The sequence below is a fragment of the Lolium perenne genome, chromosome 3, assembly GCF_019359855.2.
Source record: "Lolium perenne isolate Kyuss_39 chromosome 3, Kyuss_2.0, whole genome shotgun sequence".
NCBI lineage: Eukaryota > Viridiplantae > Streptophyta > Magnoliopsida > Poales > Poaceae > Lolium > Lolium perenne.
Window position 1 is genome coordinate 100,015,733 of NC_067246.2, and position 16,931 is coordinate 100,032,663.

Genomic DNA, 16,931 nt, shown 5'->3' on the forward strand with positions numbered 1-16,931 from the left:
ATCGTACGTAACCAAGTCTCACGATCAGAAAAAAATTCCCTAATGCCTTCCACCCAATGCTGGGACATCTATTTTACCTATTTGCAAGGAACGAAACACCCGATCATGCATCAAGGTATTGGCCCTACCAAGTTCAGTTACGGTAAAGGAAGAGCAAATGCCACCACCTATAATCATTTGAGAAGACACAAGTCAAGTAAGACCTAAAAGTGATAGAGCTCGACAAAGCAGCTTGGGGTGAATATGATTTAATTGAGGGTCTAGCAATTCTACATGAACATGCTTTAATTTAAATTATAGGAACAATGTGGTTCACATTTGTTGGGTTACCCGTAGCAACGCACGGGTATTGTACTAGTCTGTATAAGGTGGTAAACCACTGTACATCACATCCATCAGCCATGGAAGGTCTAGTAGATCTTCAAGCAAGCCACGCGCGGCGGTCAAGGAGACCACGGCTTAGCAACCAGATGCAGCGGCGCCTTGAGTCGCACCGAGATCCCAAACTGCTCGCGCATGTCCACCTTGGACGTGCCATTGGGCAGCTCCCAGTCGAAATGGTACAGCAGGCTCGCCAGTGCGAGCTCCATCGACGGCGCGGCGAACCCAGCCCCTGGGCACCCCCTCCTCCCGGCGCCGAACGGCACGAAGCTGAAATCCTGCACCACGCCGTACTCTGCCGGGTCATCCATGAACCGCTCCGGGACGAACTCGTCGGCGCGCTCCCACGTCGTTGGGTCGCGGCCGATGGCCCACGCGTTGATCACCACTCGGGTCCTCGCCGGAACGCGGTAGCCTAGCAGCTCCGTGTCCTCCAGCGTCTCCCGAGGAAGGAGGAGCGGCAGCGGCGCGTGCAGCCGAAGGCTCTCCTTGATGACAGCCCTGAGGTAGCGCAGCTGCTCGAGGTGGTCCTCATTGACGTGGTTGGCACCGTTGACGGCGGCGCGGATCTCGTCCTGGAGCTTGTGCATTTCAAGCGGGTGGTTGATGAGGTCCGCCATGGCCCATTCCAAAGCCGTGTATGTCGTGTCAGTGGCAGCGGCGAACATATCCTGTGTAATTGTGGGCAGAAGGTTAGGTCACGCTTACTACCTCCACCCCCAAATGTAATCCTTTTTTAAAAAGCTAAATTTTCTAAAAAGGTTCACTTTTCAAAACAGAGGTAATAGTATATATCCTATGTGTAATCAGGAGGAGCAACAAGAAAAGAGTCAAAAATAGTTAAACAAGGCCAATACCATCTACTGTATTTCACTTCTGCATCCTTGAAGACAAAATACGCCGCATACACAAAAATACGTGGAGATTGCATGAAGAGTCCGTATCCAAGAAAGGCACTACCACCATAGAACATTTTTTTTAGATGCCACCATAGAACTTTGAGAGCGGCTAGTAACGCACTACAAGACATTGCTCACTTGCTCATCAACCAAATGGGGGGCCGGATAACGTATACGTATTGGATAAGCATTGGTGGGGACAAGAGAAGGAGCAAGCCTTCTCCACCACCGCATCGGAACGGAAGTGAAGATGATCAGAGTCAGCGCTTCCTGTAGCTCTGACCTGTTTGCACTGTTGGGGCTGCACCTTGCAGCTTTCCTCCTCTCTCTCAGCACTCTCACATAAACACACACACGCTGAGAGAACCCAGGAAAAACACACACTCACACGGAAGACACACTAACCCCTAGCCCTATTCTCACGAGTTGGACTAGGCACTTGCACGACTATTTCTCAACGGCCACACTGATCAGGCTAAACACCACACGCATGAAGCTAGCCTCACAGTAACAACCTACATGTAGCTCTTTATTTTCAAAATTTTGAAAATCATATTTTTAAGTTTATTTCCAAAAATTCGGAAATTATATTTTTAAGTTTTAAAAAATTCTGAAAGAAAATCATGTACGTAGCCAATGATGAAATCTACAATCATGCAAAATTTTAATGTAAAATTATTAGTAATTTAGGCTACACGAAAATCACAAATGCGTCGATCTAAGAATAGTGAATACCGCACATTTCAAAACTATAAAAACTGTTAGATTTTGTCATTTTTTGTGTAGTCTACTATACAAAGGATTTCACATTGAAATTTTACACGTTTGTGGATTTCATCATTGTCTACATCCAGATTTTTTTTCCGATTTTTCTGAAACTTAAAACTACTATTTTCGATTTTTTGCAAATAAAGGGCTACATGGAGCGAAGTTTTCGCCTAACCACTATCTAGTTTATCCATCTCAGCTAGCTAGCTACGTAACTAAACATGCTGAATGAATTACTAACAAGATTAGTTCCAACTTAACATGCACCTGGGTTCTTTCTACTGTTGCCTACATAGCATGATCGAGCTGATCGTTGTAGTGTCCAGTGCCATGCGGAACCAAACATATATAGGAGGAGTACGTACTTACCAGCATAATGGCCTTGATGCGGATCTCGTCAAAGTGGACTCCGCCGGCCTCTTCTCCGGACTCGTTCACGTCCAGCAGCACGTCCACAAAGTCCCGCCGATCGTCCTCGCCGTCGTCGCCCACCGGCCGTCCACCAGCGAGGCGCCGCTGGCGGTGCACCGCGATGACCCGGTCGAGCAACCCGTCCAGCGCCTGGAACGTGCGCGTCGCCTTGGCATTCACCCCCGCCAACGTGTCGAGCCATGCCAGCCACGGCACGAACTCCCCCACCGTGGCCGTCCCCAGCAGGTGCTCGAAGTCGTCGAGCACCTTCCTCAGCTTCTCTCCGCCGTCGTCGCCGTCGATCCAGTAGTCCCCGTCGCCGAACGCGGCGCGCCTGATGACGGCGTTGGAGTAGGAGGTGATGACGTCGCTGAGGTTCACGGCGCCGCCCGGAGGCGAGCGGCGGACGAGGCCGAGCAGGGCGGCGACCTCCTGCTCCCGGACGCGGCGGAAGGAGCGGATGCGGCGCGGGTTGAGGAGGTGCACCACGCACACGCGGCGCGCCTGGCGCCAGTACTCGCCGTAGGGCGCCAGCACCATGTCCTGGCCGTAGAGGAGCTTGTCGGCCATGAGCATGTGGGCGCGGCTCGCGTAGGCCAGGTCGCGGGTCTTCATGGCCTCCTGCGCCGCGGCGGCGGAGGATGCCACGACGGTGGGCACGCGGCCGAGGCGCAGGAGCATGACCGGGCCGTGCGCCTCGGCCAGCGACTGGAGGTTCCGGTGCGGCAGGGACCCGAGAAGGTGGAGGTGGCCGAGGATGGGAAGACCCGGCGGGGACGGAGGAAGCCGCTGAGCGCCATTGCTGCTGGGTGGAGGAAGCTTCTTCTTCTTGGTGGAGAAGAGGACCAGGAAGGAGAAGGCTGGCACGAGCAGGGTGAGGAGAAGGAGGAAGAGCGGCGAGTGCCGGACAGCAAAGAGTGACGAGACGTCCATGGCTGTGTACGTATCAAGCATATGCAAATGCAGGCGGGCTCTCTTTCTGTTTATGTAGTTCATGCGAAACACTACTGTATTTTGCTTCTGTAGAATTCGCGCGCCGTTTGACTCCAAAATTATGATCTCACATAACGACATGCTACACCGTAGACAGGATGGGGACTTGACAAGTTCATGAGTACCGCACGCCAAATGCAGCTAAATTATAAGGTGAGATGTCGCTGCTCAGCTACTATATCTGGATGGTTCCACGGTTTGGCATTTGGGCACGTGCTCAGGCGCTGACGCTGACGGAAATACCAAATGCTCGCTCAACAGTTCTAATTATAGAGTACTCGATGTGCATCTTGTATAGAGAGTATATCTTAGTTTCTCGCTGGAAATGTCAACAGAGCACCAGAATTCATGCTGGACGACGTTGAAACATGAAAGTGAACATGGCCCCTTCCAGAGGATTCACAAATTGTCAAATTAACACCAGTAATTAGGCCCCACACAGATCGTGTTTGGAGTCACACAAATCCAATCCGGATCACATATTCACATACTGTGGCAAATAATTGCTTGTGTTGCGTGCAGTTATGAACTGGCCGAACTGTACATGACTCATGCGCTAGACATGACCACGGCTTTTACAAATTCATTCATGAGTACCACTACCACAAGCAAATGAAGGTAAATAAATAAAAGATAAGATGCATGGGTGTCAAATGAAACCACATTTTTTCGATAAAGGGAATATATTAATATCAAGAGATACCAATTACACCCAGCCTCTGCAACAACACACCACCCTAAAGGCACTACGGATGCACACAGCCAAAAAAAAAAGGAAAATAAAACTAAGAAACAAAAGTTCCGCTACAGTGTCTCGGGCCTAACAACAGCAATACATCCACCACCATGACAACACCTGAATTGCAGACTCTCCAAATAACGACGCCTCCAAGAAGGGAACAGTGCTCCAACACCGTCGTCGCCCGATCAAAGATCTTAGGTTTTCACCCTGAAGATAGTCCCCACTCTCAAAACAATGCCTCCACCAAGGTCACTGCCAGGCACAACCAGTTAAGGCCAGACCTTGGATTTTCACCCTGAAAGGTAGGACTCTGGGCTTCACATGTGTTGTCGCCCCCACTTTCATACCGCTGATGTGAAGCCCAGACACCAAGCAAGCCCCTCAACAGCGCGGAGACTTGAACCTCCCTTAGCTAGTCCTCCCCTCCGGCCTTCATGAAATTCTCTTCTTCCGACATTCATCATGGATCCATAGTCACTTGATGTCAACACAGAAAAAGAGCTTCACGCCGCTCCCTCCAGAACCAAACGGTCGGAATAAAAGCATGGGTGCGCGCGACCGAATACCACCCGATCCAGCGAACTCCAGACATAAGATGCACTGTTCCATTCGCCGGCGGAGCCTTCCGAAACTCATCACTCCGGCTCGATGAAGAAGATCAACCTCCAGAAGGTCGTCGTCTTGGCGCGTGAGGAACCCTAGGACCACCGCCATTACACAGGCCGAGCCCCCATGCAAACGGACATCCTCGTCGCCTGTCACACCGAAGATCCGGCAAGACGGACGACCCTGGGGTGCGGGAACCAGCAGGCTACACAGCCGCGATCAGCCCTGGTCGCACCGCCACCAGCTGCACTAGCACCGCCGGCAGCAACCACCGAGGACCGCCGCCGCCGTAGCGCCTTCTCCGCAACCCTCCGCCGATCGATCCACCGCCCTATGCCCCTCCGCGCCGCCATAGGACGACGGGCCTAGGTGGGGGACCTAGACCCGCAGCGAAGCCACCGCCATCAGCGAGTAGCGCCACCGCCGCCAGGCTGGGGACGCCGCCCCAACCTCTGCCAACGCCGAGATCCGCTGATGCCGCCCCAGCCGCACCGAAGAGCCGCCGCCGCTCCTCCACCCCAGCACCTTCGGCGCCAGGGGCCACCGCCACCGCGGCAGAAGCCGGCGGCAACGGCGGGAGGAAGCCTGCTCGAGGGGAGGGGGTGTGGTGGTTGGGCTAGGCCCCCCGGCGGCGCCCTGGGGAGCGCCACATACGCCACCGGCAAAAAAAGATTGAAGGAACGCCATTTTGAATGATTGATGGATCGTTATTGGTTCTGATATTCTTATGTGTGATGATATTTTCATGTATTGTTCCTATTCTCGTGTCTCAAGGGATTTCACCATCCTAATGAGAATGGCTTGCATGCTTGCATTCGTGGGTCTAACGTGGTAGATCTGAATTTTACTTGCGAAAGATCATGGAGCATACGGAAGAACATTCTGTTATTTGCCTTCGATGAGTAAGAATCTTGGTAGCAATTGTCCTTTGTAAAGATAGATTTCAGTGTGTTTTCTATCATCGGACAAGACGACAAAGAACTCCCGCTTAATTGAAGGTATAAATATATGTGTGGCCTGCCATTGTGACGATGAACTAGGGTTTATTCATATTTACAGACATTTAATCTATTATGTTTTGTGTAGGTCAATGTAAATTTCCTATTAAAAATATGTTACATTATATTGATTGGGTATTTTGAATATTACGTTTATATTGTTGTGTTTACGTATTTCGATTTATGTTATTGCGAATGTGTTTTTTAAGTTACTGCAAGTATTATGTTTTGTTATGACAATTTGTGTTTCCATAATTCAGTTTATGATATTGTGAATGTGTTGGTTAGGTTATTATGAATGTTCTATTTAAAACAATCTGATTATGTTCTATTATTCATGCTACTGTTTAGGTATAGTTACCAAACTAACTAAGTAGGTCATGTGCTTTAATAGGAGTCCACTCCAATTACAATATTATATAAAATAAAACTTCCGTTAGAGAAAGAGGGGTCAAACCAACCTTCCCTGCCATGATGGGTTCATGATGTTGATCTTCCTAGCGATTTGTTACTTCCAACTATCTTTTGTTCTAAATTTTTCACTGAACATAATTATCCCATATGGATAACAAGTAATTTGTTTGAAAACATAATATATTTCAATGACATTGCATAAAAAGAGCCTGCACACAAATGTCCCCCATCCACAATTGATATCTCGAGGGGCTAAAGAAGCACGAGAGGGAGGCCACGAGGGCCGAAAGAGGACAAGTGACCCGACCTACCTGCCTAGGCGCTCCACCCATGCTCAAACGGGCATCGATCATCGTCTCGGGTCCCCCTTCATACAGACACCTCCGTTTCGGCAAAAAAACCTAAGCCATATTTTTGACGAGATTTATTGAGGCCGCGATGGAGGCGAAAGTCCTCTCCTACTCCGGGACAGGACAGATCGTGTTGCACCGGTGCCTTCGGTGAAGGGGAAATCGACGCCATCGTCATCACCACTCCTCCTTGACATAGGGTGAGGCATCTACATCGACATCTCCAACAACATCATCATCACCACCATCATCATCTACGAGATCGACTTCATCCCCCTCATAGTTTGTGTTTGATTGAACCTCAGATATTTTTTAAGGGCTAGTTACATGTTTGTGATTGGTACTTTGTCTTTATTTGGTGGAGAGATTTTACTTTCAAATTGTGTTGTAATCATTATGCCTCTAGTTCATATCATGTTTGACACTTGTGAGTAGCATAGGATGATCTGGCTATGATTCTATATGATGTGCAATGAGTATTTGGTCAAGTTTTTATATTTTATGTTGTTCTATGATGGTTTTATGAGAACATCGACTTCATATTACTTCATCTATATGGGCTTATAGGGCTGCACTTTAATGCAATGATGAGTGTTGGAGGGGACGGAATGACAGAAACCGTTTCCAATATTTTGAGTTGCATTAGAGGGGTTTATGTCGGGAACCAATGGACTACTTGCTATGATGGGGCATTTATATCTTAATGATTCCTATACTTTCTCATGAAAATGGCTCTATGATCCATCATAAGGGGTTCATTTTCTCATATCTATGGCTGCACCTAATTTAGGATCCGCCCCTAAGGGATGAAACTTGACAAAATATTTACCATGTTCTGTAGAACTCTATATACTCGTAAATCCATGCCGCCCTCGGGAACCCTTGTCACATATAAGCACACAAACACTTGAGCTTGTCCTCTTGCTGCATGGAGGATTGGGTTTTCTCTCATTGAGAGAATTTGCATATTGCTATTTACTTTCCGCGCATTATTTTATTGCAAACTAAACACCCAAAACACTAAAACTACTGCATTCTTATTATTGTTTACTTGTCAAATTCGCTAACCAATACCTTCAGCTCCTCGTGGATTCGACAACATTTCTTATTGAAAAGTACTACAATTGATCTCTTGCACTTGGAAGCCATCAATAACTAGGTGGAGCGTTGAGTTGAGCTCAATGCTACCACAATGGTTACATGAGAGAAAAGGAATGTGCTACATTCCCTTATGCCAGAGTCATAAGGTTCTATCATCGTGTTGAGTATACGACATAGTGTGACCCAAGTTCTTAGCTTGAAGAACATGTTCCGAAGTGATTTCTGAGTCAATTACTATGTTCCGAAGTGATTTCTGAGTCAATTACTAAACATAGTTTTAAAGTTTGTATTTTTAGTGTCTGGTGAACTGTGAATATTTTCAGTCATTGATAGTTTTGTTGAGAAAGTTCGACTCTCATAAAATCGTGTTTTCTAGTGTGCATGACAAAATAAATGGAAGTCCATGAGACAAAACAAAACGTCATAATGCACACAGGAAGAAAATTCTCACTCTTCTACCGAACACATAATTACAGAATTATCATGATCATGATAAAGTAATGTCAATTTTGTGGGTATACTTTATGGGTATATCAACGGCGTGACCTAGATTCGGTAAGCCCGGGTGGCCCATAGACGGTGATGGTGGCATGCGGCCCATCGGGCAGCTCAGTTGTTGTAGATCAAGATGGATGATGTCCAGTCAAGGAACAAGGAGCCAGATCTCAACCGACCCATGAAGATAGTCGGATCCGTGAAGACCCATGAAGTATTCGGATCCAATACGACGCATAAGGAAGGCTGGATCCTTGATGAACACGACAATGTAATATTCCGTAGTTAGGCATTTTGTAATCCGGCTAGGACTCTCCGTGTAACCCTAGATATGGACGTCTTTATAAGCCGGATCCTGGGAGCCCTAGAGGCACAACCACAACTCATTGTAACAATGCGAAAGCGCCTAGATAATTCCTGACAAGCAGCAGTAGGCCCTGTCATCGTGCAGGTGTTCCGAAGCTGGGTAAATCGTGTACCACCGTCCCGAGAACTCTCCGCCCGATGACCCCTACTTCTTCTCCCCCTTGTGAGGATCCCTCCTCGGAGGTACCGTCAAATAGGAAATGACAGTTGGCGCCCACTGTGGGGCCAGCGGCGTCTGTTGGCCGGAACCGGGAGGGTTCCGCCATGGTAAGCTACGGCGAATCCATCGCTGTGGGGTGTGTCCTTTACGCCGAGAATTTCCCGATCGTCCCTCAGGATGAGTGCTGGATTCCGGCTAAGACCGACCCCGTCAAGCTCTCCATCATCCCAATCGGCGGCATCCACATTTTCATCGACGAGACCGTCGATTCCGACGGAAACGCCCTGGTAAGTCACGCTGACGCGACCGCTGCTGAGCTGGACGCAGTCGCAAAGATCCGATCTGAGACACAGGAACCTCCTAAGGAAGATTCCGGCTTAGATCTGGAAATTTCAAAACCCACCCAATCCGCCCCTGAGCAGGAAATTACGGTGGAAGACCAATGCAGATCCGCCTGGGTCTCCCAGGTGTTAGAGAAGCAAAGGTGTCACTTCATGCACTTCCTCGCACATACCGCAGGAACCGCCCCTCCTCAGGAAGGAGCTGGACCCATGCAGGTTGAGGCTACCGGAGACAGCGACGCCCCGGCTCAGCAGGATGCTGCTGGAGACAACGACGTTCCAGATCAGCAAGAGGATGCCGGAGATAAGGAGGAATCAATCCTGGGCAATCTAAGCCCAACCGCAGACGATGTTTTCACCATGAACACAGAAGAATACAATCGCGATATGAAGGAGTTGGAAGACGAGGAGGCAGCCGAAGCAGAATCCGCTCCACCCAAGCAGGTCCTCGCAACCATAACTGGGCTAGAGCAGGAAACTGACGAAGAAGTAACTCCAAACGAAGTAGGGCTCCTAGGCCCGTCCACTTCAGAGACTCCGCCTTCGCATCCTCGTTACCGCGTTGTGCCAGATTCCGAAGAAGGGCATATCTCTGGGCATAGAGGAAACTTGTCCGCAGAAGAGCTCGTCGAACAGGCAGGCCGGGGCGCTATCGCGCACTAGTAAATCCTCAACAAACCAATAACTCTGGACGATGCCGCAGATCCTGAAGCTCTAGGAGCAAAAAGAAAGGAGATGCTGGCCGCAACCAAAGTATTTGCCAAAACCGCAGCAACAATGCTGGAGGAAAGGAAAGAGGCAGAAGAAGTGATGGAAAGTTTCCTCAAAAGAGAGCGCGAAGCCGCAAAATGTTTGGAAGAGGCCAAGAAACTCCGAGCACAATGGGAAACCATTATAGAGGATGCTGGTAAGGAAACATATAGGATCCACCGAGAGGCCATCGGCCGCTGAAAGATCAACTTCGCAACCCCCACAAACCAGCAGCCGCTGGCCACTCCAAAGGACAATATGAAGAAAGCCGCGGAGATTCTGGACAAAAAGATGAGGAAATCGACATCGCACACCTCCGCACGCTGGTAGCTTCAGCAATGAAGCAACAGAGTAAGGCAGATACTTCGCGCAGGTTGGAATCCAACCCGGATTTGTGTGTATCCACCGCGCAGAAGGATGCCTCCGGAAGACAGCATTGTGACGATGAATCGCGCAACGGATCCACGAAGCGCAGAAGAAGGACCAGAGAACATCCAAATCTGATCCCGGTACCCTCGAAAACACCTCTGACGGACCCAAGAAAGGGAAAGGATCCGATGTACACTAGAAGAGACAAGTACCAGAACCCATCACCTCTGCCGCGGAACCAGCCACCTCCTCCGCCTCCTCTCCGTCATAGTCCAGTCGGAAACACCAGACCCAATGGGCCTAGCGGAATCAACATCCACGACAACGTGGTTCCTCAGAGGAATCAGAACATGGAGCGTACGCCGGAACCTCGTCGAAGCCGGTATGAAGAACGTGAGCCTGAGCCTCGCAGAAGCCGGAATGAGGGAGGCGACCGCCATCATGGGGAAGGCAGCCACCGAAGCCGGAGTCAGTGATACATCTCCAACGTATCCATAATTTCTGATGTTCCATGCTTGTTTTATGACAATACTTACATGTTTTGCTCGCACTTTATAATGTTTTTATGCATTTTCCGGAACTAACCTATTAACAAGATGCCACAGTGCCAGTTCCTATTTTCTGCTGTTTTTGGTTCCAGAAAGGCTGTTCGGGCAATATTCCCGGAATTGGACGAAATCAACGCCAAAGATCTTATTTTTCCCGGGAGGCTCCAGAACACCGAAGGGGAGTCGGAGGAGAGCCAGGGGGCCACCACACGCGTGGGCCGCGCGGGCCACACCCTGGCCGTGTCGGCCTGGTGTGGGGCCACCCTGTCGCCCCTCCCGCGCCGCCTCTTCGCCTATATAAGTCCTTTCGACCTAAAAACTCGATACCTTTTGACGAAACTCCAGAAAGACTCCAGGGGCGCCGCCGCCATCGCGAAACTCCAATTCGGGGGACAGAAGTCTCTGTTCCGGCACCCTGCCGGGATGGGGAAGTGCTCCCGGAAGCCATCTCCATCGACGCCACCGCCTCCATCATGCTCCGTGAGTAGTTCCCCCATGGACTACGGGTTCTAGCAGTAGCTAGTTGGTATCTCTATCCCATGTACTTCAATACAATGATCTCATGAGCTGCCTTACATGATTGAGATCCATCTGATGTAATCGGTGTTGTGTTTGTTGGGATCCGATGGATGATACATTATGATTAGTCCAGCTATAAAGTTTGTGAAGTTATTGTTGCTGCAATCTTGTTATGCTTAATGCTTGTCACTAGGGCCCGAGTGGCATGATCTTAGATTTAAGCTCTATAATTATTGCTTAGATTGTATCTACAAGTTGTATGCACATGTCACTGTCCGGTACCAAAGGCCCCGAAGTGACAGAAATCGGGACAACCGGAGGGGATGGCGGTGATGTGAGGATCACATGTTTTCACGGAGTGTTAATGCTTTGCTCCGGTGCTCTATTAAAAGGAGTACCTTAATATCCAGTAGATTCCCTTGAGGCCCGGCTGCCACCGGCTGGTAGGACAAAAGATGTTGTGCAAGTTTCTCATTGCGAGCACGTACGACTATATATGGAAAACATGCCTACATGATTAATGAATTGATGTTCTTTCTTAATGCTTTATCAATCCTATCAATTGCCCAACTGTAATTTGTTCACCCAACACTTGTCACTTGTTATTGGAGAGTTACCACTAGTGTAGATCGCTGGGAACCCCGGTCCATCTCTCATCATCATATACTCGTTCTACATGTCATTCGAAGTAGTATCAACTATTCTCTGGTGCCATTGCCACTGTGTTACTATTATCGCTGTCGTATCATTGTTACTATTGCTCTCATATCACTGCTACTTTCACATCACCCCTGTTACTAGTGCTTTTCCAGTGCAGCTGAATTGACAACTCAGTTGTTAAGGCTTATAAGTATTCTTTACCTCCCCTTGTGTCGAATCAATAAATTTGGGTTTTACTTCCCTCGAAGACTGCTGCGATCCCCTATACTTGTGGGTTATCAAGACTGTTTTCTGGCGCCGTTGCCGGGGAGGCATAGCTCTACTCATAAGTTCACCTGGGGAGTACACTCTACCTCTCTCTCTGTTTTATTTTGTTTTATTTTGTTTTGCTAATTTACTTTTGTTTAGTTTATTTGTGCTTAGTTTACTTTTGCTTAGTTTCTTTTTGTTTTGTTTTACTTTTCTCATATACCCAAAAATCCATAAAAATTTGAAAAACCTAAAAATTAAAAACTGTTGCTATGGAAGAACGCATAACCATGTTGGAGCTTATAGAATTATATAATAATTATAGAAAATCAAGAGCGGGTGAAGTGATGAGTGCTGTGATAGAAAAATTGAATACAATTGCTAAAATCTTGCTTAAACGCCATGATATAAACTGTTGCTCTAAAGAAGACACTAAACATCTTAAATTTCAATGTGGCTTTAGTGAAGAAGTTTTAATTAAGAACTATAATTGGAATAACTATATTCATCTTGGGTTCGAAGAGGTAGAACAATTTGTTTTATTTATGGGAGCCTCTGAGATAGAATCCTTCATGGTTGAGAATTATGAAACTTGTGTTGTTTGTAAGGACCTTAAAGATTATGTCTCTTCTATCCTTAATTTTTGCAATGAAAGTTACACTGATAATCCTTATATCATTGATTATAAAGAGAGACTCATTAATGCACAAGAATGCACTCACAATTTGCAGGAACCTGTGGAAGAAGAAATTGATGAACCTGAAAGCGCATTGGATGAAAAAGAGGAGGAAATTGATGAACCTGAAAGCTCATTGGATGAAAAAGAAGAGGAGAGCGACGAACAAAAGGAGGAAGAATGGATTAGCTACCCATGCCAACCTTCTAATGAGAGTAACTCTTTATCTCTTACACTATTTGATTGTCCTCCATGCTTACCGAAAGAGGTTGAATGTTATGTTCCTGTGGATTCTCTTGAAATATTTCCTATAAGTAAAACTTGTGAGAATAATTATGCTACTGTTATATATGATAATCCATGCTACTTTGATAAATCTTATGATAATGCTTTGTTTGTGCCTGATGTCGAAATGCATGGTACTAAAGAGTTTTGTTTAGCAAATGTTTATGATAAATCTCTAGATGATGGTCCTATGTTACTTGATAATATTAATTGTACTACTAATGAAAATGGGATTGGAGAGATCTTGACTTTATCTATTAGTCCCATATCTTTTAAGATTGATCAATCATCTTGTTATATTATTGATAAAAGTGGGTTTGAAAGTTTTAATCCCACTATTTTTGAGCTTGATAAAAATTATGTGTTTGTGGATCATGAAAAGCATGCTGCATGTGATAGTTATATTGTTGAGTTTATTCATGAAGCTACTGAAAATAATTATGAGAGAGGAAAATATGGTTGTAGAAATTTGCATGGTACTAAAACACCTCTCTACATGCTTAAAATTTTGAAGTTACTCTTGTTTTATCTTCTTATGCTTGCCACTTTGCTCTTCATGAACTTGTTTATTTACAAGATTCCTTTTCATAGGAAGCATGTTAGGCTTAAATGTGTTTTGAATTTGCCATTTGATGCTCTCTTTTGCCTCAACTCTTATTTCTTGCGAGTGCATCATTAAAACTGCTGAGCCCATCTTAATGGCTATAAAGAAAGCACTTCTTGGGAGATAACCCATGTCTTTATCTTGCTACTGTTTTGTTGTGTTTTGGAAGTTGTTATTACTTTAGCAACCTCTCCTTATCTTTATTTTATTGCAATGTGGTGCCAAGCGAAGCCTCTAATAGAAGGTTGATACTAGATTTGGATTTCTGCATAGAAACAGATTTCTATCTGTCACGAATCTGGGTTGTTTTCTCTGTAGGTAACTCCGAAAAATCTGCCAATTTACGTGTGTGTTCCTCAGATAGGTACGCAACTTTCATTAGTTTTGAGTTTTCTGATTTGAGCAGCGGAAGTACCTCTTTAAAATTCGTCTTTACTGGCTGTTCTGTTTTGGCAGATTCTGTCTCTGTTTTTTGCATTGTCTCTTGTGGACTTTAAGCAAGGCTTTCTAGACGTGGAGAGCTGTAGCTAATGTTTTATTGAGTCCTTGCAATGTGTCACTACAGGACCAAGGTGGATTCAAGTTTTTTGAGTACTAACCCCTCTAATGAAGTTTATGAGAAGTTTGGTGTGAAGGAAGTTTTCAAGGGTCAAGAGAGGAGGATGATATATGATCAAGAAGAGTGAAAAGTCTAAGCTTGGGGATGCCCCCGTGGTTCATCCCTACATATTTCAAGAAGACTCAAGCGTCTAAGCTTGGGGATGCCCAAGGCATCCCCTTCTTCATCAACTTATCAGGTTTCTTCTATTGAAACTATATTTTTATTCGGTCACATCATATGTGCTTTACTTGGAGCGTCTGTGTGCTTTTATTTTTGTTTTTGTTTGAATAAGATCGGATCCTAGCAATCCTTGTTTGGGAGAGAGACACGCTCCGCTTTTTCATATGAACACTTGTTCTTCCTTTTACTTTTAATGTTCAATGATAAAAGTTGGAAGCTACAATACTAATTTTTTTGGTTGGAAACAGAAAATGCCTCATAATGTCTTGGATAATTTGACACTTGGCAATTGTTTTGAGCTCTCAAGTAGATCATGATTAAGTTTTTTCATGTAGTTTAAACCTATTAGTGGAGAACTACTGTAGAGCTTGTTAAAATTGGTTTGCATGATTGGTCTCTCTTAAGGTCTAGATATTTTCTGGTAAAAGTGTTTGAGCAACAAGGAAGACAGTGTAGAGTATTATAATGCTTGCAATATGTTCTTATGTAAGTTTTGCTGTACCGGTTCATACTTGTGTTTTCTTCAAATAACCTTGCTAGCCAAAGCCTTGTACTGAGAGGGAATGCTTCTCGTGCATCCAAAACCTTGAGCCAAAACCTATGCCATGTGTGTCCACCATACCTACCTACTATGTGGTATTTCCTGCCATTCCAAAGTAAATTGCTTGAGTGCTACCTTTAAACAATTCAAAATTTATCACCTCTGATTTGTGTCAATGTTTTATAGCTCATGAGGAAGTATGTGGTGTTTATCTTTCAATCCTGTTGGGCAACTTTCACCAATGGACTAGTGGCTTCATCCGCTTATCCAATAATTTTGCAAAAAGAGCTGGCAATGGGATTCCCAGTTCCAAATTAATTAACCAAAATAGACACTCCTCCATGGTATGTGATTGTTGGACGGCACCCGAAGGATTCGGTTAGCCATGGCTTGAGAAAGTAAAGGTGGGGAGGAGTGTCATCATAATAAAACTAAGATAAAAAGGCACTCCTTCATGGTATGAGACTGTTGGCAGGCACCCGAGGATTCGGTTAGCCATGGTTTGTGAAAGAAAGGTTGAAAGGAGTGCCACCCAAAAATAAAATAAAATGGGAGCCGCTCTTTGAAGGTTTGTCTGGCAAGGGTGTTAGAGTGCCCACTACCATTCGTTGACAACAACAAACACCTCTCAAAACTTTACTTTTATGCTCTCTTTATGTTTTCAAAACCAAAGCTCTAGCACAAATATAGCAATCAATGCTTCCCTCTGCGAAGGGCCTTTCTTTTACTTTATGTTGAGTCAGTTTACCTACTTCCTTTCATCCTAGAAGCAAACACTTGTGTCAACTGTGCATTGATTCTTACATACTTGCTTATTTGCATTCATCATATTACTTTATGTTGACAATTATCCATGAGATATGCTTGTTGAAAGTTGAAAGCAACCGCTGAAACTTAAATCTTCCTTTGTGTTGCTTCAATGCTTTTACTTCGAATCTATTGTTTTATGAGTTAACTCTTGTGCAAGACTTTTGATGCTTGTCTTGAAAGTACTCTTCACGAAAAGTTTTGCTATATGTTATCTATTTGTTAGCAACTATAGATCATTGCCTTGAGTCACTTCATTCATTTCATATGCTTTGTAATAGTATGATCAAGGTTATGTAAGTAGCATGTCACTACAGAAATTATTCTTTTTATCGTTTACCTACTCGAGGACGAGTAGGAACTAAACTTGGGGATGCTGATACGTCTCCAACGTATCCATAATTTCTCATGTTCCATGCTTGTTTTATGACAATACTTACATGTTTTGCTCGCACTTTATAATGTTTTTATGCATTTTCCGGAACTAACCTATTAACAAGATGCCACAGTGCCAGTTCCTGTTTTCTGCTGTTTTTGGTTCCAGAAAGGCTGTTCGGGCAATATTCTCGGAATTGGACGAAATCAACGCCAAAGATCTTATTTTTCCCGGGAGGCTCCAGAACACCGAAGGGGAGTCGGAGGAGAGCCAGGGGCCACCACACGCGTGGGCCGCGCGGGCCACACCCTGGCCGCGCCGGCCTGGTGTGGGGCCACCCTGTCGCCCCTCCTGCGCCGCCTCTTCGCCTATATAAGTCCTTTCGACCTAAAAACTCGATACCTTTTGACGAAACTCCAGAAAGACTCCAAGGGCGCCGCCGCCATCGCGAAACTCCAATTCGGGGGACAGAAGTCTCTGTTCCGGCACCCTGCCGGGACGGGGAAGTGCCCCCGGAAGCCATCTCCATCGACGCCCCCGCCTCCATCATGCTCCGTGAGTAGTTCCCCCATGGACTACGGGTTCTAGCAGTAGCTAGTTGGTACTCTCTATCCCATGTACTTCAATACAATGATCTCATGAGCTGCCTTACATGATTGAGATCCATCTGATGTAATCGGTGTTGTGTTTGTTGGGATCCGATGGATGATACATTATGATTAGTCCATCTATAAAGTTTGT

The 16,931-nt window shown here is 46.0% G+C and overlaps 1 protein-coding gene across 1 annotated transcript; it reads right to left on the bottom strand.

The window, feature by feature from the left end:
* Window positions 1-232: 232 nt before the first annotated feature.
* LOC127341984 (cytochrome P450 736A117) lies at window positions 233-3,445 on the bottom strand. Its single transcript, XM_051367926.2, has 2 exons — window positions 2,418-3,445; window positions 233-1,052 (listed from the first exon to the last, which is right to left on the bottom strand). The coding sequence occupies exons 1-2, from the start codon at window positions 3,411-3,413 to the stop codon at window positions 444-446; spliced, it is 1,605 nt and encodes a 534-aa protein (XP_051223886.1). The 5' UTR covers window positions 3,414-3,445; the 3' UTR covers window positions 233-443.
* Between the last annotated feature and the right edge of the window lie 13,486 nt (window positions 3,446-16,931).